The sequence below is a fragment of the Sabethes cyaneus genome, chromosome 2 (assembly GCF_943734655.1).
Source record: "Sabethes cyaneus chromosome 2, idSabCyanKW18_F2, whole genome shotgun sequence".
Taxonomy (NCBI): Eukaryota; Metazoa; Arthropoda; class Insecta; order Diptera; family Culicidae; genus Sabethes; species Sabethes cyaneus.
In genome coordinates, this window is record NC_071354.1 from 119,778,272 (window position 1) to 119,801,102 (window position 22,831).

Genomic DNA, 22,831 nt, shown 5'->3' on the forward strand with positions numbered 1-22,831 from the left:
TACCGTTATTATTTTGCGGACGAACTTCGATAAAATTATTTGCTTCACTAGTATTTTAATTTAGGAATAAATTATACCTAATCGGAGAACAAATGAATCTAAACTTTTCAACAGATCTTTTGTTTATACTTTCGTTATGCTACACTAAAGGCTGTCAGCTTATCAAATCATCACTATCTGCTGGATCGGCGCTCTTCGCTAAGGGCATGTATACCGGTTTTCAGCACACCCCAGCCCGTAACTTCGGTTCCGGTCCATCACCGGAAGTGCCGGATTTACCAGAAATTTCGATAACCGCTAAATTAGCCACAGCTCTCTTGAAAACACCTTTAGCCGTTCGAACTTCTACCTGCCGTATTCTGCCATCGCCGCTCAAACAAACTTGTTCGACGATTCCCCGGATCCACTGCTTCCGGTGTTTTCCATCGACGATAAATACCAAATCTCCTACCTCCATTTGTTTTCGGTCTTCGATCCACTTTGGTCGTTTATTCAACGTTGGCAAGTACTCTTTAACCCAGCGCTCCCACATCTTATCAGCCAAATGCTGCGATTGCTTATACGCGTTCCGCAGAGCCTCTGCGAAGTCCGTAGAACCGTCCACGACCAGGTCCGCCCCCTTTACAGCACCACGAAGGAAATGATTTGGTGTAATTGCCTCGGATTTTTCCGAGTCCTGAGGCAGATAAACCAAAGGACGAGAATTGATCATGTCTTTTGCTTCAGACAACGATGTCAGTAGGACCTCGTCCGTCAACTTTCGACCGTCTTCCAGCGTCCGCAATATCTCCTTCACCGATCGCACCATGCGTTCCCAAATACCGCCCATGTGCGGGGTACCTGGGGGAATAAAGTTCCACTTCATCGTTGGACTGGTAACGGTTTCTGCGCATTCATATTCGACTCGTTGCATTTTCTCCCATTCATTTTTCGCTCCTTTGAAATTTGTGCCATTATCGGAGAAAATTTCATCCGGCACTCCCCTGTCGGTCATGAACCGCCGGATCGCCATTTGGCACGATTGCGTTGTCAAACTGTGCACTACTTCAAGGTGGACTGCGCGCACCACTAAACAGGTGAAAAGCGCCACCCATCTTTTTTCACATCGCCGACCTACGGATACTTCCACGGGTCCCAGGTAGTCCACGCCTACCGAACTGAACGGGCGAAGTCGTGGCGTCACGCGTTGTACAGGCAGAGGCGCCATCATAGGTACTTGTGGTTGACAACGGTTAACTCGACACCACATACAACATTTCGCTACCTTCGCTATCGCCGACCTCAGCTTGGGGATGTGGAATCGCTGGCGCAGTTCATTGAACACTGTCTCTCGATTACCATGGCCGAGCTTTTCATGGTAAAAGAGAATCAGTTTATCGGTCACCGCGTGATTTTTAGGCAGTATAACGGGGTGTTTAACGTCGAAAGCAGCACAGTCCGCATACTGCAATCTACCACCAACGCGCATAACATTTTCAGTGTCAAGAATTGGACACAGCTTGTAGACGGGGCTGGTTTTAACAATTCGATCAGGAGTTTGTTCCGGTTTTCTGTCCCGGTTTCTTTCGAGCGTCCTCACTTCCTCCGGGAATACATCGTGTTGAGCCTGCCTCCATAAGATAGTTTCTGCCGCATGTAACTCGTCCTGCTGAAGAGGTTGCTGATAGAACTTTGGCTTAGCTTTGAGCAGACGTTCCTGGGCCGGAGACGCCATGGACACTACAATTGGTTGACCCGCCTTCTTCCTACGACAGTTTGCAATAAATCTGAGCACACTAGCCGTGATTCGAAGAAGTCGAACCCAACGATACGTAGAATCGACGTTGACCACGGAAAACGAATGAACTGTATCGTGATATAGTAAACAGGCACGCATTTCTTCCTCGGTATCGACATCCGGTAACGTTCTGATCGGCCATCGAGTCTCGGGCTCCAACAAAAAATCTGGTCCCTTGAACCAGGGACTATTTGATTCTAACGGCGGTCCCTGTCCCCACTTTGTCAATACATCGGCAATGTTTAATTTCGTTGGGACCCAGCGCCAGTCGGAAACGTTCGTATTTTCCCGTATTTCACCAATACGAAACGCCACAAACTGTTTGAATTTGAATTGGTCGGAGCGGATCCAACTAAGTACCGTCTGTGAATCTGTCCAGAGAAACTGTTTGCCAATAGGAAGAGAGTGGTTGGCTTTGGCGGTACACGACAGTCGGGAACCTAAAACTGCCGCCATTAACTCAAGCCGTGGAACCGACTGTCGTTTCAACGGAGCGACTTTATTACGAGACATTATCAGACGACACGTTACCCTTTCATTCACTACGACCCTCAGGTAGGCAACGCAACCATACGCCTGCTCGCTTGCATCCATAAAAATGTGCAGTTGAAGAGAGTCGATATTGGAGGAATGATGATCGCCCAGATAGCATCGTGGAATACGAACGTTCTCTACTTGCGACAAAAGACTAGTCCAGCGTTCCCATTTTTGTAGCGATTCAGCATCCACTTCTTCATCCCAACTACAACCTGCACGCCAAAGATCCTGGATGAGCATTTTCCCGTGGATGGTAAATGGAGCAAGAAGCCCCAGCGGATCAAAAAAACCCATCACGCAACTTAGCACCAGTCGTTTAGTTGGTCGTTCACTGCCATCAAAATATGGCTTAAGATGGGGACGATGGTCAGTAGCGAAAGAGAAATTATCTTGCCGTGGGTTCCATATAATTCCAAGAACCCGTTCATTTTCTGTAGACTTGTCGACGTTAAAATGGATAGCTGGAGCCTGATCATTTTCACCTAAGGAACGGAGCACTTCCGCAGAGTTCGAGACCCAATTTCTAATCTCAAAGCCTGCTTTCGAATGTATATATTTTACCTCTTTTGCTCGACGTACTGCATCTTCAATCGTATCTACACTATCAAAATAGTCGTCAACGTAGTGTTTGTTGATGATTGCTGACGCTGCCTCCGGATATTCTGCTGAGAACTCTGATGCATTAAGATTTTTGACGTATTGGGCCGAACATGGAGAACTGGTCGACCCAAACGTGGCAACATCCATGATGTACACACTCGGTTCATCCTGTGGGTTTTTCCTAAACAGAAATCGTTGTGATTGCTTGTCAGCCTCGCGTATTTTCAGCTGGTGATACATCTCGCGTATATCTGCCCCGAACGCTATGCGACGCTCACGGAAAAGACTGATTACTGATGTTAACGGTGTCAGCATGTCAGGCCCTTTGAGTAACTGGCTATTGAGGGACACCCCGTTCACCGTAGCTGCGGCATCCCACACGAGACGTATACTTCCAGGCTTCTTCGGTTTTACAACTGCGTTGAGGGGAAGATACCACCGCTTCCGATGATCGGTTTCCGCTAATTCTTTCGACGTCGCCAGGTGAGCGTATCCCTTCTGCAGATATCCGTCTATTTGTTGTCGAAACTTCTCATAAAGCTCCGGACACTTTACCAAGCGCTGTTCTAACTGCCTTAGCCTTCGACGGGCCATCGGAAGACTATCAGGAAACACAGGATCATTGGTACGCCACAATAAACCGGTCTCAAATCGATCACCAATTCGTACTGTAGTGCGCTGTAGAATTTCCCTGGCTCTCTTCTCATCTTTCGTTTCTTGAATTACAGCCGCCATAGGTTCCTCCAGCCTATATTGGGTTTTCAACAGATTGTATATATCCTCGTTGCTCACTTCACCATGGTGCCCAATGGTGTTTTCACTACTTGTTCCGTTGGGCAATGGACCGTAAACAGACCACCCCAACTTCGACCGAACAGCTATTGGCTCTCCTACATCCCGAATCCTAGCTTCTATTGGAGCAATTGCATGTAGGTTGTTCAGACCGATGAGCAAGCCAGGATGACTGTCAGTATACGATGCGATAGGCAGGTCGCAGAGATGGTTATATTTAGTAGTCACTTCGTCGACGTTGAGTGCCTGTTTTGGCAGCAGAAGTTTTGCGACGGTTTGGACAGATTTGAGCAATATTTTCCCATTCATTCCCGGAGCGGAGGTCCACAGGTTCAGCTTTCTAGAATCAGGTTCAGTTCTCGTGACATCAGCAGTCCATTTTATAGTCAACGGTTGCTTGACTCCTTCAGCACCTAGTTGGTCAGTTATCGAGCGCTCTACCAGGGTGATAGAGGCACCTTCGTCGAGAAACGCTAGCGTTTTTACGCTCTTTTCTCCGCAATGCAGAGTCACTGGAATGATTCGAAATAAAATTGATCCCGGCGATCGTATATGTGTATTGATGACAACTTCGTTATTAGCTGAGTGTAGCAGCGGATGATGGCGCTGTCGGCATTCCCCAACGTTGCATTTTATTTTAAATTTACATGGAGCGTTACCATGTTCGTTAAGGCAAATTTTGCACAGCTTGCATCTTTCGACAATCTTCATGCGATCGGCGAAGGCTAGTGCTTTAAAGTCTTGGCAGAATCTAAGACGGTGGTCCGTTCTTTTGCAGACTTTACACGGTTTTGCGCTAGATATCTGGTTATTCGTCGGATTTTCAGCGTAACTATGGTTGAACACCGCTCCCCTTTCCTTGGACCTTTCTTTTCTGGCACCCCTATATTTGTTACTGGATGCTGGCACATACTCGACGGCTACGTTGGCTTCACACGCTTCTAGCACGATTTTGGCTAGAAAATCCGAAAACGTTCTTAACGTTTGAATTTTTCGTTTGTTGCGGAAACGCACCCACTCTCGCTTGTCTCTAGGCGGCAGCTTGTCCACCAAATCCTGAATTAGAAGCGGATTAATTAAATGTTGGTTCAGCCCTGCTGCTTCCAGGTGGTCACATAACTGTTCCACCGCATTCCCGAATGGGATAAATGTTTCTAGCTTTTCAGCTTTTGGGGACTCCAATCTTTTCACCTTCTCGAGATGACAATGCAACAGCTGCTCCGGACGGCCATAGAGTAAACGCAATTTGCTAATTACTTTTGGCACCGAATTAGGCAATAACAGTTGGCCACGAACGCTTTCTAAGGCAGAGCCTTTCAGGCTCTCCTGCAAGCGGACTAAATTTTCCACGTCGTTGAACCCACAAGCTTTGGTAGAGGCCTCGTAGCTGCCAATGAACAAAGGCCACTCTTCAGGCTTTCCCGTAAAAATGGGAAGTTTTTTCGTAATTCCGCTACGCGCAGACAACTGAGCTTTGGTCGGCCTAGTAGGATTTAACCCCAGCCCGTTTGAGGCTAACTTCTTCTTCCGCAATTTTGAACTTTCTTCCGACGATTTCAACTCTTCGTCGCTTTCCGAATCGGGTGTCGAATTAACGCTTTCGACCTCTTCATCATCGCTATCATCGTCGCTGCTTTCTCCAGTGGAACCGTACTCATCCTCCGAACTTTCTGATTCCGCGATTTCACGTCGTTTTCTTACGCCAGCTGTTTGTCGCTTTTCCGATACATTGTGTACTGTGACTCTCGGATTGCGCAACGGTGTAGTGGTATTTTCCTTCTCCAATGCTGACATGCTCTTATCGACATTCGGTTCATTCTGCGCCTTTTTATTTTGATGACGCGCATCAGCATTGCTCGCAACGTCTATCATTGCATTTTTATACGTATCCCGCATCTTTTGCATACGATCAGCATGAGCTTGCTGGTCTCGCAGCGCCTTTTCCAATAATTCCTTCTCCTGCAGCATTTCCTTGTCTCTCAACTCGTTTTCCATTTGCAGTTGCTTTTCCTTCAGGGTTCGGTCCATTTGCATCCGCTTTTCCCTCAGTACTCGCTCCATCTCTATTTCCTTTTCTTTCGTCTTTTGCTCCTTCTCCAACGCTTTTAGTTTTTTATCCAGAGTGGAAATCGGTTGACGGTCGGACTTGGTGCTAGACTTGTCCGATTGTTCATCAGGTACGGGCAATTTCTTCGGCTTGGCTCCTTTGCTGGCATCGTCTGCCTTTTTGAGGTACTCTTCACCTGTCTTTTTGCAGGTCTCAGACGGACAAAACCATTTCTCTTGGTGTTGAAGTGATTCCTCAGTTTCGCGTACACAACGATAATGAAACCACATATCACAGTTGTCGCAGGCAACCATGCCTTCGTCGATTTCCGACGTATTCCCACAGCTACTGCACGGGGTTAACGTAAAGTTTCCAGCTCTCACCATCGTTAGAGGTTAGGTACAAATCCGATTATTAATTTTTAAGTTTGTTCGGATTTACCTTGAAGAAAATGCACCACGTTTCCTTAGCAGCTTCAAAAGCAGCTTAAACTGCAATCAATATTTATTTTAATAATTTGGATATTAAATCAAATTTGTTTCACTTACAATTAATAGTTTTTTTCCTACGACCTCGTACTACAAAACGGTTGGCGAGTTTTCCGAAACGCTTTTTAATCTAAACATAGTTAAATTTTTTCTCTTCTTTAGCTTTAGATATTCACATTAATAATATATTGTATTAATATACCTTTGCTTTGGATGGCGGCTTAACTGCGCGCACCCTTTATGTAATAGATTCTACGAGCGAAACAGTTTAATTCAATCGAAGATAGCCACTTGCACTTTAACCTGAAATTTGCACATTCTTTTTTATTTAACTAGCCTAAGAGATAGTTAGATGAATAATTTACCGCACAGATACGTAATCAATACCGTTATTATTTTGCGGACGAACTTCGATAAAGTTATTTGCTTCACTACTGTTTTACCTGACTCACTGCGAATATGCGTGTTATTGAAATAAAACGTCACCATGCGTTTTATTCGTTTATAACGCATATGCAGCTAATATCGATAACAACCGATTTTTTATAAGTTGTGCTTTTGTTATTGCATTTAACTTGTAAAAAGTTGCATAAATAACAATTCAGTTTCACAATACAATTATTGCGTACTACTAGCACTTGCAATATAATGTTTAAGTACGTTATTTTTAGTGATCAAAATCAACGATATTTTCGATACAAGGGCGATATTTTTCGAAACCTTTCGAACCAACACGATACCGCGAATACAACGCTATGCGCAGTGAGTCAGGTAACACAGTAGTATTTTAATTTAGGAATAAATTATACCTAATCGGAGAACAAATGAATCTAAACTTTTCAACAGATCTTTTGTTTATACTTTCGTTATGCTACACTAAAGGCTGTCAGCTTATCAAATCATCACTATCTGCTGGATCGGCGCTCTTCGCTAAGGGCATGTATACCGGTTTTCAGCACATACTGTGTTACCTGACTCACTGCGAATATGCGTTGTGTTCGCGGGATCGTGTTGGTTCGAAAGGTTTCGAAAAATATCGCCTTTGTATCGAAAATATCGTTAATTTTGATCACTAAAAATAACGTACTTAAACGTTATATTTCAAGTGCGAGTAGTACGCAATAATTGTATTGTGAAACTGAATTGTTATTTATGCAACTTTTTACAAATTAAATGCTATAACAAAAGCACAACTTATAAAAAATCGTTTGTTATCGATATTGCCTGCATATGCGTTATAAACGAATAAAACGTATGGTTACGTTTTATTTCAATAATACGCATATTCGCAGTGAGTCAGGTAAAACAGTAGCCGAAAGTTCTGGATTTCCAGTTTCCAGTGAATTTCACTCAGTAGCACCGCTCACCGTCGTCAATATTCAAGAGAAAAAAAACTTTGCGTTGTGAGTGTGTTATGTTGCTGGTATTGCTGGTGGTACAAGCGAAATACTTTAGCACAAATAGTTTATTAAATGTTTAACATGTGACGAATAAATACTTCTAAAGCAATCTTGTACAGCAGATGCCAAACATGATTTAAGAAACTACTCTTCAGCGCTTAAATGTATTTTAGCCCATTTTTGTTCCATGCTTGACAAACTTAAACTGGTAAATACACATCGGCTAAAAACTCGGCGCCTGTCATCTGTCAGATTATCTCAGATGTGTTCGTCGATGGCTTCCGATCGTCAGGATGTAAGTTCGAATCCGGATGAATGAAAAAAGTATAATGGCAGGCTTGATAAATTTTGAGTCAACCAACGATTTCCTACTAAGTCTCTCATTAAATAATAAAAATACGAATACAAAAGTGAACATGAAAATAACGAAACCCACAAAATAAAATAACAGTAGCTACTTCCTGCATATTTTATTCTTTTTGCTTGTCTAAATATTGAACTGCTGTGGAATAAACGTAGCTTCAGTGTCATCAGGAGCAGTTTAATAAACATCTCTATGCGTACTGAATAAACGTTTTACTATACGTTGATTAACAGTCATACAAACGCATCTTCCACGTCCATATTCAGCACTGTGCTGTTTAAATTCTCCAAAACCAACTGTATAAGCATTGAACAGAGGTGTTTAGATATATTTTAAAAGCAGCTATACAGCATGTGCTGAATAAAAGCTGTCGGTGAAACGTTTAATAAGCAAAAATTGTTCCTTGGGTTATTTTACAAATAGTCATGGAAATCTTCATTTGGATATATGCACATGAAATTTTATATTGATATTTCTGATTCTAGTCTAAAGTAATCTTTTAAATTGCTTTAGTGTCAGAAAGCTGAGAAGTCAAAATTAATGTCTTATACGTATTCAGGAACAGGAACATGACTATGATCGTAGTAAAAAAGGAGGAACATTTTCAAGCAAATCCTTTTAGAGTCCTGGAGTTTTTTTGTCAAAAGATTTGAGGGTAGCGTTACTGTTATTTTAAATTAGTATCTAAAATGTTCGTGAAAGTAATTCGGTAGTTTAGGAGATTATTTCCCATTCAATTCTATATTAGCTATATAATGTTAGTACACGGCGCAGATATTATTAAGGCCACGGCACAACTCATAGGGTTATGAAGCGAAGAGGTACAGGAAACGCGAAATAAATGTATTTGTAAGTTCAGGGAATTTCACGTCAGAAAATTTAACCGGATTGCTAATTTGGAGGATGTGTTCAAACGCCTCCTGCTGTCGTCCGATCCAGTCATTGCAATACAAAATCGTTCTTATTGTACACGTACTCTGGCTTCCACCAAGCGCAAACCAATTATTAATATAATAAATTATTATATTGCTAACAATAATAAAATATTTCGAAAACCAAACATTTATTGAATCTCTCAAATAAATGACTACGCTTTTTTTCCAAATCAACGATATACTGATACAAGGTGGTTGAAGTTCGAAAAGGATCTATAGGTTTTTTTCTCTTTTACCTCTTTGCCTGTTTTGATATACTTACCTGCTATTAAAAAATGGCATAAAACTAAAATAACAGTTAACAATATTACGTATGAAATAACCAATATTTTTTGCTTTTTTATTGAAAATAATTTTAAAACATTTTTGATGGTAGATTGAGCATATTTGCAAAATAATGAAAATTGAAAGATAGATATTTATCAAAAACAGCTGGTGCTGATAGAAAACTGATGTCATATCTGGAGTTCGAAGACTATTTTACGTGACAAGCAGAAGAAATTGTGTCAAGATACGACAAATTTCTTTTTTACTATTGACATGTTGACTTTAATCGTCTTCAAGAAGATATTGGAAAATACTGCATTGTAGAAAATGGTCAAACATGAAATAATTAAATTGAAATTACTCGAGTTAGAGAAAAAACCAGTTTTTTATTTTCACATATGCTTGAGATAAAACTCCAAGCTTTCAGAAACGGCCAAGTTTGATTTTTTTCGTTTGCCCCTTTTTGAGATATTCTATTCCAAAAAAGACTAAAAAAACACAGGAAAAGTGTTAGAACTCGTTATACGTATGAGTTTTCAACATACAATGTTCTACAAAAATATGTCTTGATAAGATAACCAACTTTGTAAAACATTATGATGCAATAAAACCACAGAGAACAGACATCCATTCACGAACAATTTTTTTGGGAATTGTTGGATAAAATTTCAAATTAAAATCACCTAATATGCTAGCGTCACCACCACTATAGTTTCCCAACTAAATGATTCTTTTGATTTGCACACTGACAACCTTTGGCACATCTGGCGCTAGTTTATATGGACTATAAGCGTTATGCTAGCGCCAGAAGCTAGCTGTTGTGAGTTTAGTGTAGAATTTTATGCGCCTTCAGCGACATCATCACTATAGTTTCCCAACTAATTTGACATAAGTTTTATCCAAGTGGGGACCTTTTGCTTGGATGTCTGTTCTCTGTGATAAAACCACTGCATTTGAAGAGATCAGCGAAAAAGTGATTTTTGAGAGGTCTTGTTGTAAAACATCCTGTAAGTTAGAAACGCCTAAAAATACGCCTACTATGTCTTTGGCAAAGTTACTTATAGAATCTTTAGCTACAACTTTGTCGAAGAAATTATTCTTCTATCTCTATCTTATAAAAAGTTATTATGGATTATGTGTTTACAAGCCAAACTGGAACTTAGTCGTTGATTTCGCATCAATTGTCTTTTAGAGTTGGACAACTTTGCTGAACATCATAGGGAGCTATTATAAAACGCTTAGCCGCAAAAGTAAGTTTCCATTTAACTTTCGTTTCTGGACCACTGTGCAATGGTAGAAATAAATAAAGATACAATCCTGAACATAAAGGATTCAAATTGGGGTTACATACTAAGCTACGATGAATGGAACAGATGTACAAAACTGGGAGATATAAAAGTATGCAATTCACCAGCTAAAGAGAAAAATCTCAGGGACAGCGATGAATGCTTGGCAAACATAAGCTTTAGGAACAATACAAGTAACTGCAAAATAAAAGCTTCAAAACTAAGCATGATCTATGGTTCTCGACAGGGGACCGAAAAATTTGGAAATATATAAGCCCACAGACAATCGTTGTAAATATCTCACAAGGAAATAGTTCAACAAATATTAAAGTAACCGGAAACGGGGAATTTCAGTTAAAACCAAATACGAGTATCCAGACGGAAAGCGTAAAATTAAGCTATTTTAATGAATTTAAAAACCCAAAACTATATTAGAAATATGAAGCAAACTTGGGGAATTTAATAGTAGAAGAAGGGAAGGAAGACTCACTCCCCATTGTTAACTTATCGGAGAAAGGGTATTCCAACAGAAGGATCAAAATAATAGTCTCGCTTATTTTTTTTAAATTAATGATGAAAGAAAATTATTTTTAGAAATTTTGAGAATAAGTAAACTTTACATAATTTTGAGCGCTAATAAAATGACAGATGGTAGCTGAAACACAGAGAACAGACATCCATTCAGGAACAAATTTTTCGGGAATTCTTGGATAAAATTTCATATTAAAATCACCTAATATGCTAGCGACACCACCACTATAGTTTCCCAACTAAATGATTCTTTTGATATGCACACTGACAACCTTTGGCTCCTCTGGCGCTAGTATATATGGACTATATGCATTATGCTAGCGCCAGAAGCTAGCTGTTGTGAGTTTAGTGTAGAATTTCATGCGCCTTTAGCGACACCATCACTATAGTTTCCCAACTAATTTGACATAAGTTTTATCCAAGTGGGGACCTTTTGCTTGGATGTCTGTTCTCTGTGGCTGAAATTCGGAGTAAAAGTAATATTGTCAATTTCAAGGAAAATTGTACCATACAAAGTGCGATATCGCTCATAAAAGTGCTATTTTGCATTAAATCGTTTCGGTATCTTCGGCGCACTTATTGCTTGGAATATAACGAAAACGTGCGCCGAAGATACCGAAACGATTTAATGCAAAATAACACTTTTATGAGCGATATCGCACTTTGGCTGGTACAATTTTCCTTGCAATTGACAATAAATTCAAAATTTTAAAGTCATAAACGAAACATATATATGGAACACATCAATGGAAATAGCAGTACGAAATCTGTGAAAGAAACAGTACAAGCACAGAGAACAGACATCCAAGCAAAAGGTCCCCACTTGGATAAAACTTATGTCAAATTAGTTGGGAAACTATAGTGATGATGTCGCTGAAGGCGCATAAAATTCTACACTAAACTCACAACAGCTAGCTTCTGGCGCTAGCATAACGCTTATAGTCCATATAAACTAGCGCCAGAGGAGCCAAAGGTTGTCAGTGTGCAAATCAAAAGAATCATTTAGTTGGGAAACTATAGTGGTGGTGACGCTAGCATATTAGGTGATTTTAATTTGAAATTTTATCCAACAATTCCCAAAAAAATTGTTCGTGAATGGATGTCTGTTCTCTGTGGTGCAAGCAAATTCAAAGCTTTATCCATGTTGTTGAACGAACCGTATACCTATACGTAGGGTGTTCTGGTAGTAGGCGCAATTAAGTACCTCGTTTTTAAGGTGGTAATACCACAGAGAACAGACATCCAAGCGAAAGGTCCCCACTTGGATAAAACTTATGTCAAATTAGTTGGGAAACTATAGTGATGGTGTCGCTAAAGGCGCATGAAATTCTACACTAAAATCACAACAGCTAACTTCTGGCGCTAGCATAATGCATATAGTCCATATATACTAGCGCCAGAGGAGCCAAAGGTTGTCAGTGTGCAAATCAAATGAATCATTTAGTTGGGAAACTATACCCAGGTAACCAATAAGCATTTCTAATGCAATTTAAATGCAAGCCAATAAGCATTTAAGTTGCCTTAAATGCTACTTAAATGCTATTTTGGCAAAATAAGCGGCTACTTTATTGCTAACCCTCTTATAGTGCTGACAATGCTTATTTGCAGCTTGTTACCGACAAGGAGAATTTAAATAGAATTGTGGATGCCAATTTACAACAGTTATGCAGCCAGAAAGCTGATAAACAGCAACCTGCAGTATAAAACGCCAGGGATGCTAATAAACGATTGATTTACTGCCTATGTTAATGCTTATTGGTTACCTGGGTAGTGGTGGTGTCGCTAGCATATTAGGTGATTTTAATTTAAAATTTTATCCAAGAATTCCCGAAAAATTTGTTCCTGAATGGATGTCTGTTCTCTGTGGTAATACGGCAGTGGTCAAATTCAATGGTTTAACGTAATAGTACGGAAAGTATCGTTATGGAGAAAGAATTTCATACGACGATAAAATTCTTGTGACAGTTGCGCAAAATGCAATTGATAAGATAAAATAGGAATATAAATATCTATAAAGTAGACAATTACGGGATGGACAAGCGCGAAGAGAAGCCGAAACCGGATAGATAGGAACGAACATATAATAATGGCTTAACCTTCACGAGAAGGGGGATTTCAAACCTTTCTATTCTTTTACTAACAGTTTATATTTTCCAGGAAATCCTCAGAGTAGGGAAGCGGACGCGCGAACCTCTGATCGGAAGGGGGAGAGAGAGATGCAACTATGCAAACGGAGAAGAGTAAGTAAGTCTTTCCGGCTAAGGCTAGAAAAGGAAGGTAGAGTATATTTTGGCATAAGGAGAAAAATAAATTAGTTAGAGTTAAATAGAACTGAAGCTAATTTGTTTTAAGGTTATAAAGTTTGAAAGTTTAAAATAAGATAGTTTGTTTTTCTCCGAAGCCTCATAGTTTGCATCCTTTTTTGTTACTCTTTTATTTTTTTCCCATTTTTTTGTTGTTTAGTAGATTGGAAAAAAAAATTTAGCAAGTTACAATAATATTTTAAAAGTTAAAGTTAAAACATACTCAGAAAACGTAAAGATTAAAGAAAGGAGAGTAACAAGTATGGCTCCATAGAAGAATTAAAAGAAAGGAGAGTAACAAGTATGACTCCGTAGAAGAATTAAAAGAGGGAGAGGAACTCCCGATAGAAAATCAAAAGTGCTATTACGGTTAGTGACATAAGAAAGAAGTTCAATAGGAACAGTAGATAAAATGTAAGAGTTCATTCGGTGAACAAATTGAAAGTAATAAAGAACATAAGTAAATTATATCAAAGGCGTGAAGAGTACGATAAAACAAAAGTCGCCATAAAACATTAAGGAAAAAGAAATTAAATTAATTGCGTAATTCCATTATTAACGTTTAAATGTAAACCAATCGCAGAGAAAAGGACAATAAAATTCGGTGCGATCGAAGCATCTCAGCAAATTCAGAAACTTTTAACTTTTTTTTGTGATTGGTATAGATTTTTCTTTTCGCGAGTGTAGATATAAGAAATGAAGTATTATTAAAGCATGAAGATCAGTGAGACCAGCAGCCGGAAGACGACCCGAGACGAAGGAAGACAGCCTGCAGTAGTCCACAATAGGGAAGTTTTTAACACCGAAGAAGAAAGAGAGAGAGAGAGAATTAAAATTTTCCAGCTAACGTACCCTCGCAAAATCTGTTGACAAATTCTGCGACCTCATTCGGAAGGGGGATTTGCAGCGTCAGTGCCCAGTACGGGTAACATTGACCACCGGTGGCAGCGACGGTTACCATTGACCGAAGCTGCGCGACAGCGAAAGTTTTACCTTTCTGTGCGGCTGTAAGGTTTATTTCTATGCCAGTCTCAGGGGCAAGCGCAAATGTTTGCACATGGAAAATAACAAACATTGTACGTCGAACGTGCGAAGGGAGTTAGCTTAGTACATGTGTGAGGGGTTTCGCGCGCCAACTGAAACTCTCATAGAACTTAAGTTCCGCTCTAATCTCTCTTTGTTTTTCTCAGCAGCTGTTCTAGTACTTCTTGCTACGAACAATTAAAAGCTGTTATAAATACGGGCGGCAACGCCACGAGGGGATTCGAATTAAAAACTCAAGTGAAAAGTGGATCCCCCGGTGGGGGGGATTCAGATGAAGATTTTTATTGAGGAAAACTTGTAGATAGATTTGTCCGTTCGTTCGGACATTTTTAGTAATAAGCATAGGGTTTAAGCTCCATATGTGTAATGTGTAGATAGTTTGCTGCCAAAAATATATTTATAGTTAGCTGCCAAAATTTAACTTTGCTTGTTAGCTACACACCGTTTAACTTTGCAGATTCAGCTACAGTATAACTCGTCCATTCTATCTCTTGCAGATGGCCATCGTATCCTACACTTTCATTCTTCCTCAATCTTTCAGTTTTCTCATACTCTTACATCTACCTACGTGTCTATCTTAATTAATATCCTTGAAATAGATTTACTTCCAGGGACCTGTTTCTCTGAGGCAATCGTCGACCTCAGATCATGTGTTGTTTCTTAATAAATATGACCAGCGAATAAAACTTGAGCAATTCTTTTATAAGAAAAGTAAGTGTTTCGCGGTATCTTAAGGAAGTGTAACCACAGAGAACAGACATCCAAGCAAAAGGTCCCCACTTGGATAAAACTTATGTCAAATTAGTTGGGAAACTATAGTGATGATGTCGCTGAAGGCGCATAAAATTCTACACTAAACTCACAACAGCTAGCTTCTGGCGCTAGCATAACGCTTATAGTCCATATAAACTAGCGCCAGAGGAGCCAAAGGTTGTCAGTGTGCAAATCAAAAGAATCATTTAGTTGGGAAACTATAGTGGTGGTGACGCTAGCATATTAGGTGATTTTAATTTGAAATTTTATCCAACAATTCCCAAAAAAATTGTTCGTGAATGGATGTCTGTTCTCTGTGGTGTAACACCGAGCTATATTGAATTTCTCTTTTAAAAAGAAATAATCGTCGCGGTTTTTTTTACCAACTAGCGGCACTTCTCGAAAACGAGATGCAAGTGGATGTGGCGAAATAAAGCTTTATCCATTTTTTTATGAACGCAACTGAACAAACAGAAGCGAAAATAAACGTCACGACGGATTTCATTACACTACACTATCTTTGTAAGCTGGAATTAAGTATATTTTGCCAGATATGGTATCTGGTTAATTTTTACCACTTAATGGAGATCTAACTAAGACCTAAAGGGGAAACGTCCCAAGTGACATTTTTGTTGTATAATAGCTTATCAGGCACTTATTCCACAGGGCTTAGCTGTACAATAGTTTAATAAGCTATCATACAACAAAAATGTTACATGGGGTTGCCGTGCCGCGTCAAGCTGTTCGAATAGCGATAAGTATTTCGTTTCTTATCGAAAAACATAGAAACTGTCTTTTTTTTTTCTTTCTTTTTTTTAGCCTTTCCATGCGGTTCAAAATTCGCCAAAGTTTACCAATGAAAGCTACTGGTCACAGATCATACCCTATGGAATAAACAGATTGGGTTTAAGGAGAATCTACACTTTGATTGTCCGAACAATTGTTTTCATCCAAGAGGAAATAGAATGCGGAGGACCTATTTATCCCGGTTTTAAGTGAGTGGAAGGCCATATTCCCAAGGATTTGCCATCCAGGTCTACAAGTTCATACGACGAAGAACCTTTCTTTTGCACTACTCTAGCGGGCAAATACTGAGGGCCGTATTTAGCGTTATAATTATCGAGGGCACTAGAAAGGTGCATATTCCGTCTGTAAACTATCTGGCCTGCCGTGAACGGTTGGCAATAGTTTCTATGTCGAAGATTATATCGTTTCCTGCCTTCGTTATGGGCATTTGCAAGGTTTTTCTTAACAAGTTCGCGAATTTTATTAGTTAAATCATTTTCCAAATGGAAACGTTTATCTGGATCCGCGTTTTCATCTAATAAAGAACGATAACTCGACCCGTAAAGTATCATTTCATACCTGTGTGTAACAAAATATGGTGTGAGTTCCGTGGCAGTGTGCACGGCAGAATTTAGAATGGTTTCAATTTCAGAGATTCGGGTGTCCCAGAGTCTCTGATCTTGCTTAACGTAGGTTCTTATTGCCGAGTTAACAGTTCTATTAACTCGCTCAAAAGGGTTGGCCTGTGAGTGGTATTTAGAATTTAACCAGTGCCGAATTTCAAATTTATCTAGCAAGTTCTTAAATCCTTTGGATAAGAAATAAGTCGCGTTGTCCGTTATGACGGCTTCCGGGACTGAATTGCGGAAGAACCACTGATCTCTCAATGCCGCACATAGTGAAACACTATCAATTTTTCGGAAAGGAACCAGCATGATCCATTTACTAAATAGGTCGACAACGGACAATATATATTGATTCTGTTTCATACTTCTGGGCAATGGTCCTATGAAATCTAAGGCAATAATTTGCCATGGAAGGCTCGTTATTCGCTGCTCACCCAATGGTGGCGCTAGAGCAATGTTTGGCGCTTTAGACTCCTTACATATCGTGCATTTTGAATATGTTCACAAACGTCTGTCGTCATACGTGGCCAGTAGTACTGTTGACGTATGCGACTTAAGGTTTTGTCTACTCCCAAATGCATGGCATCGTGACATTCACGAATGATAGCTTCTCGTCCAGTAGGATCGGGAATTCGCTTCCAATCAAACCTGCGAGCATGCGGATTATCAGAGACCGAAACATATTTATACAGTTCTCCTTCTTTTACTTGGAAATCAAAATAATTATCAGGATTATGTTGGACTTTTTCTACCAGAACATCATACCAAGAAGCGGGAACGGTTTTTACTGCGGCCACACTTCTCGACAAGGCATCCGGAACAACGTTTTCCTTTCCTTTTCGATGCCTGATAGTTATGTCGTGCTGTTGAAGGGACAAACACCGACGACTGCATCTGGAAGCGGTCTTCCACTTAGTCGTCATGATGTGGGATAAGGTCGAAGAATCGGTTATCAAAGTGAAACGCGATCCTTCGATATACCCTCTAAATGCTTCAATAGACAATAGCACCGCTAAACATTCTTTCTCGCAAGCGTGATAATTTCTTTGTGGGGTAGTTAGCTTGTGGGAGAAGTAGGCAATTACCTTCTCATTTTCATCCTGCATCTGAGTAAGTATCCCAGCCACCGCAACATCACTGGCGTCGGTTTGTACCACAAACTCTTGGGAAAAATCTGGACAGGCCAGGATCGGAGACAAGATATTCTTCTTCGGCAGAATCATTCCAATTTATAGTTTTTGTCTTTGTTTTTAGCGTCAGTCAGCGCAGAAGCGCTACTAAAATCTTCTATGAATCGGCGATAGTAATTCGCCATTCCAAGGAAACGACGTAGCTTAGTAACGGAGCAGGGCCTCTCGTAATTTTCTCCGGATTGGCTCGTAGCCCATCAGTGGAAAGTAAGTAACCCAGGAATAGCAATTCACTAACGCCGAATTTCGATTTTTCTAGATTGATTGAAAGATCTCTCGGCAACTTCACAAAGTAGTCGCAAATGGTCCTCGAACGTCTCCGTTACCACGACTATATCATCTAGGTATACGAAGCTGTTCGGTCCCAATTCGCCATGACCGAGAACACGGTCCATAAGGCGTGATAGGGTTGCGGGGCTATTAACTAGTCCGAAAGGCAATCTTCGAAATTGAAACATCCCCTTTCTTGGAATGCTTAAGGCCGTATATCGCCTTGATCCTTTTTCTAAAGGGATTTGAAGGAAAGCTTCGGATAAATCGATCGTGCTTAGGTATCGGACTCTCGGTAACTGACCCAGTATCCGACCGGGATGCGGTAAGGGGTAGGCGCACAGAGAACAGACATCCAAGCAAAAGGTCCCCACTTGGATAAAACTTATGTCAAATTAGTTGGGAAACTATACCCAGATAACACAAAATCGTAATAGAAAGTTCACTTTATATCGTTTTCATGTCAATTTCACATTGGAATTATATAATGATTAGAGTATGTCAAATCGAAGTGAACAATAAGTTGTTTTGCAGTCGTGCGTGTCTTCATATACAATTCATGACTATGAATTATAAAGCAGGATAGACAATTGCAATATTTGATTATATCTTAATCATATATTCAGGAGTATTTAGTTGCGTGCTATAAAAACTGCGCAAAATAGAATTACAAATAGTTGTCAAAATTTTCGCACGTATATCGCCTCCACTTTGGTACATATATGTTCTTATATGGCGTGAAATATAACTTTTTCGTTCAGATATGAGTTCGTATACCTCAGTTGCAATCGAGATATACAAATCAAATGGTTTACTGGGTAGTGATGATGTCGCTGAAGGCGCATAAAATTCTACACTAAACTCACAACAGCTAGCTTCTGGCGCTAGCATAACGCTTATAGTCCATATAAACTAGCGCCAGAGGAGCCAAAGGTTGTCAGTGTGCAAATCAAAAGAATCATTTAGTTGGGAAACTATAGTGATGGTGACGCTAGCATATTAGGTGATTTTAATTTGAAATTTTATCCAACAATTCCCAAAAAATTTGTTCGTGAATGGATGTCTGTTCTCTGTGGTAGGCGTCACGAATGGTACGCTCATTGATCTTACGGGCATCCAAGCACAGGCGGACTTTCCCGGTTGGCTAGATTACGGGTACAATATTAGCGGACCAATCGGAATGCGCGCGTTCTATTATACCTAGTTTCATCATTCTATCTATCTCGGCTCCAACCTTTTGCTGGATTTTAGGCGATAAATTGTACGGGTATTGACGAGCAGGTGGTTTGCTTCTCCACTATTCGGCAATCTCAATACGATGTTGAATCAAATCAGTTTCCGAAAGAAAATCTGGATTTGCAATCTTGAAAATTCGTTTGACTGTGTCTAACAATGCTATTTCATTCTCAGTTAGGATACATTCTGGTGGCGAAGTTTTTGGGAAATCTTCGCTTTGAACCAAAGCACTATGCTGCACCGTAGGCCAAATATTGAACTTAGACCAGAAGTCCATGCCAAGGATACAATCCACCGAAAGTTCTTTGATGACAACCCAGGTAACCAATAAGCATTAAAATAAGCAGTAAATCAGTCGTTTATTAGCATCCCTGGCGTTTTATACTGCAGGTTGTTGTTTATCAGCTTTTTGACTGCATAACTGTTGTAAATTGGCATCCACAATTCTTTTTAAATTCTTCTTGTTGGTAACTAGCTGCAAATAAGCATTGTCAGCACTATAAGAGGGCTAGCAGTAAAGTAGCCGCATATTTTGCCAAAATAGCATTTAAGTAGCATTTAAGGCAACTTAAATGCTTATTGGCTTGCTTTTAAATTGCATTGGAAATGCTTATTGGTTACCTGGGAAGTGTGGGGATTACCTTAATTTGGGCGCCAAGTTTTAAAAACATTTTTTCACTAATTAACGTTAGCTGGCTTCCAGGGTCTAAGAGACCTTGAGCGTTCGCGCCATATATTTTAACTTCGGCGTAGGGCCGGTTATCGTGAGATTCAGAGAGTGAAATGTTAAGAATTTAGAAGCTTCGTACGATTCTTCGTACCATTCTGGTCGAACCGGTTCCCAATATTTAGCAAGGGTGTTTTCTTGCAGCGGTTCGGTTACGCGAAATTCGCGGACGGTCGGCGGTTTTCGATCGTCTGTAAACCGTTTTTTCGGCAGTACGGACAATGTTGCGTCTCCCATCCTTTGAAACCACATACAAGGTGTGAGATACATGTATGTGAGGTGCATGAATGACTCTATATATAGTCACTCTACTTCCCCCTTAACGACGAAAGTGTTGGCAACGCTGTCATGTGAAGCTGTCACAGTGCGCGATTATCATTGGCAACATTGCTCGCGTATCGGCTTCTCCAGCAGACTCTTGGACAGGTAAAACGTACTTTGTTCACACAGCGCTTCTCCACGTCGAGTGATTTCTACAGTGCGATTTATAATGACGTCTGGCATGAAACCTGTTATGCCATTGAGTATTCACATTGGCGATTCCTGCCTACTATTTCGAACAGTTGATAGTTCTTTTTTACTCTCGTAGAATCACTCGACATGGAGGTCTGTTATAATTATCCAAGTGACGTGTAACGAAAACCGTCTAAAATATGGTCTGTAAGGAAAACGACCAAAGATAAAATGGCGTGCCGAGACGACCGCCGTGTGTGTAATGAAAACCACATGAAGTATGACGAGTAAAGAAAACCGTCAAACTTGAAGGTGTGTAATGAAAACCACCTAAAAAAAATCGGCGAGTTGAGACAACTGCTGGGGGGTAAAGAAAACCCTCGTGAAAAACTCGTTGAGTTGGGATAACCGCTGGCGGGTAAAGAAAACCCTCCTGGGAAAACTGGGCGAGTTGGGACAACCGCTGGCGGGAAAGGAAAACCCTCCTGGAAAAACTCGGCGAGTTGGGACAACCGCTGGCGGGTAAGGAAAACCCTCCTAAAAAAAACCGGCGAGTTGATACAACCGCTGGTGAGTAAGGAAAACCCTCCCGGAAAGAAAATCGGCAAGTTGAGACAGCCGCTGGTGTGTAAGGCAAACCACCTAAAATAGCAATTGCGTGAGTAAAAAAAAACAAACAAAAAAACAGGTGCGTAAGATAAACCGCCTGGCTTAATTAAATGGCGTGTTGGGGACGGCCGCTAAGAAATACATGTGTTGTCATAAGCGCCAGTTATACGTCAGTATTGTTACCACAGAGAACAGACATCCAAGCGAAAGGTTCCCACTTGGATAAAACTTATGTCAAATTAGTTGGGAAACTATAGTGATGGTGTCGCTAAAGGCGCATGAAATTCTACACTAAACTCACAACAGCTAGCTTCTGGCGCTAGCATAATGCATATAGTCCATATATACTAGCGCCAGAGGAGCCAAAGGTTGTCAGTGTGCATATCAAAAGAATCATTTAGTTGGGAAACTATAGTCGCAGAGAACAGACATCCATTCAGGAACAAAATTTTCGGGAATTCTTGGATAAAATTTTAAATTAAAATCACCTAATATGCTAGCGACACCACCACTATAGTTTCCCAACTAAATGATTCATTTGATTTGCACACTGACAACCTTTGGCTCCTCTGGCGCTAGTATATATGAACTATATGCTTTATGCTAGCGCCAGAAGTTAGCTGTTGTGATTTTAGTGTAGAATTTCATGCGCCTTTTGCGACACCATCACTATAGTTTCCCAACTAATTTGACATAAGTTTTATCCAAGTGGGGACCTTTTGCTTGGATGTCTGTTCTCTGTGCTATAGTGGTGGTGTCGCTAGCATATTAGGTGATTTTAATTTGAAATTTTATCCAAGAATTCCCGAAAAATTTGTTCCTGAATGGATGTCTGTTCTCTGTGTTGTTACTTCTAAACATATCACCACGATTAAAAACAAACAAAAAAATCAGCAATCAAATATGTTGGTTTTCTGTTTAGTATGTCGTAATGATAGGCGAATTCGAGCAAAACTAAGAGCAACCGTTCGCTACTTGGTTGTGATTATTGAGTTGAATCAATATATATAAAATGCCAGTGTCGCTGCAGTGCTCGTGGTAAACATCACACATTTGAAAATTACGTATTTACACTGTATGCGCATATGTGTGAGTTAGAGTGACTATATACAGAGTGGCGACAATGTCAAAATTGGAATGATAATTATCTGTCAGTGTCATTCCAATCGAGCAGACGACCTATCCAACGCGTATGCAGGAAAGAGAAAGAAAAACCTTGGAAAAACCGCATTGCATACATTTGGGATGACTTGTCGCCACTCTGTATATAGTCACTCTAATTGAAGGATGTGCTTTTGTACAGAGCTGCCATACAAATAGATTAATTTTTATTGTTTAGATATTTGCAACCCCTTTCCGTACTTCTTAAATTGTGTTACTATTTACACATATTTTTATACTTATGATATTCAATGGATTTATATAATACATATTTTTGAATGTAAAAGGTTAAAAGACGTTTTTTTTATGTATTTTTAGTTGCTAAAGCATCAGTAACAATTGCACATATAAACCAAAAAATATTTGGCCACCTTTCCTTGTTCTCTTTGCGGTGATTGACGATGCGGGTTACCGCCGCAACAGGATGAAAATTTATGTAAATAACCGCAATATTGATTATACTGATTATTGGAACTACAAAAAAAGTGCAATTCCCAAAATGCTTGCTGGCACCTATATGGACTCGACTTTAAATGTAATATTTTATTGAATTACCAACAGTGGGAATGGTGAAAATGGATAATATTGCGATTATTATCTAAAATTTTTCTTTCGTAGGTTAAGTTGTGCGCCTAACAGTTGCGCGCAG

The 22,831-nt window shown here is 40.1% G+C and overlaps 1 protein-coding gene across 1 annotated transcript; it reads right to left on the bottom strand.

Annotated features, from left to right (window-relative positions):
- Positions 1-220: 220 nt before the first annotated feature.
- LOC128735941 (uncharacterized) lies at positions 221-6,139 on the bottom strand. Its single transcript, XM_053830422.1, has one exon. The coding sequence runs from the start codon at positions 6,137-6,139 to the stop codon at positions 221-223; it is 5,919 nt and encodes a 1,972-aa protein (XP_053686397.1).
- Positions 6,140-22,831: the final 16,692 nt, after the last annotated feature.

Bases quoted from the DNA above. Each gene is read 5' to 3' on its own strand.
- LOC128735941 (XM_053830422.1), bottom strand. From the start codon at position 6,139: ATGGTGAGAGCTGGAAACTTTACGTTAACCCCGTGCAGTAGCTGTGGG.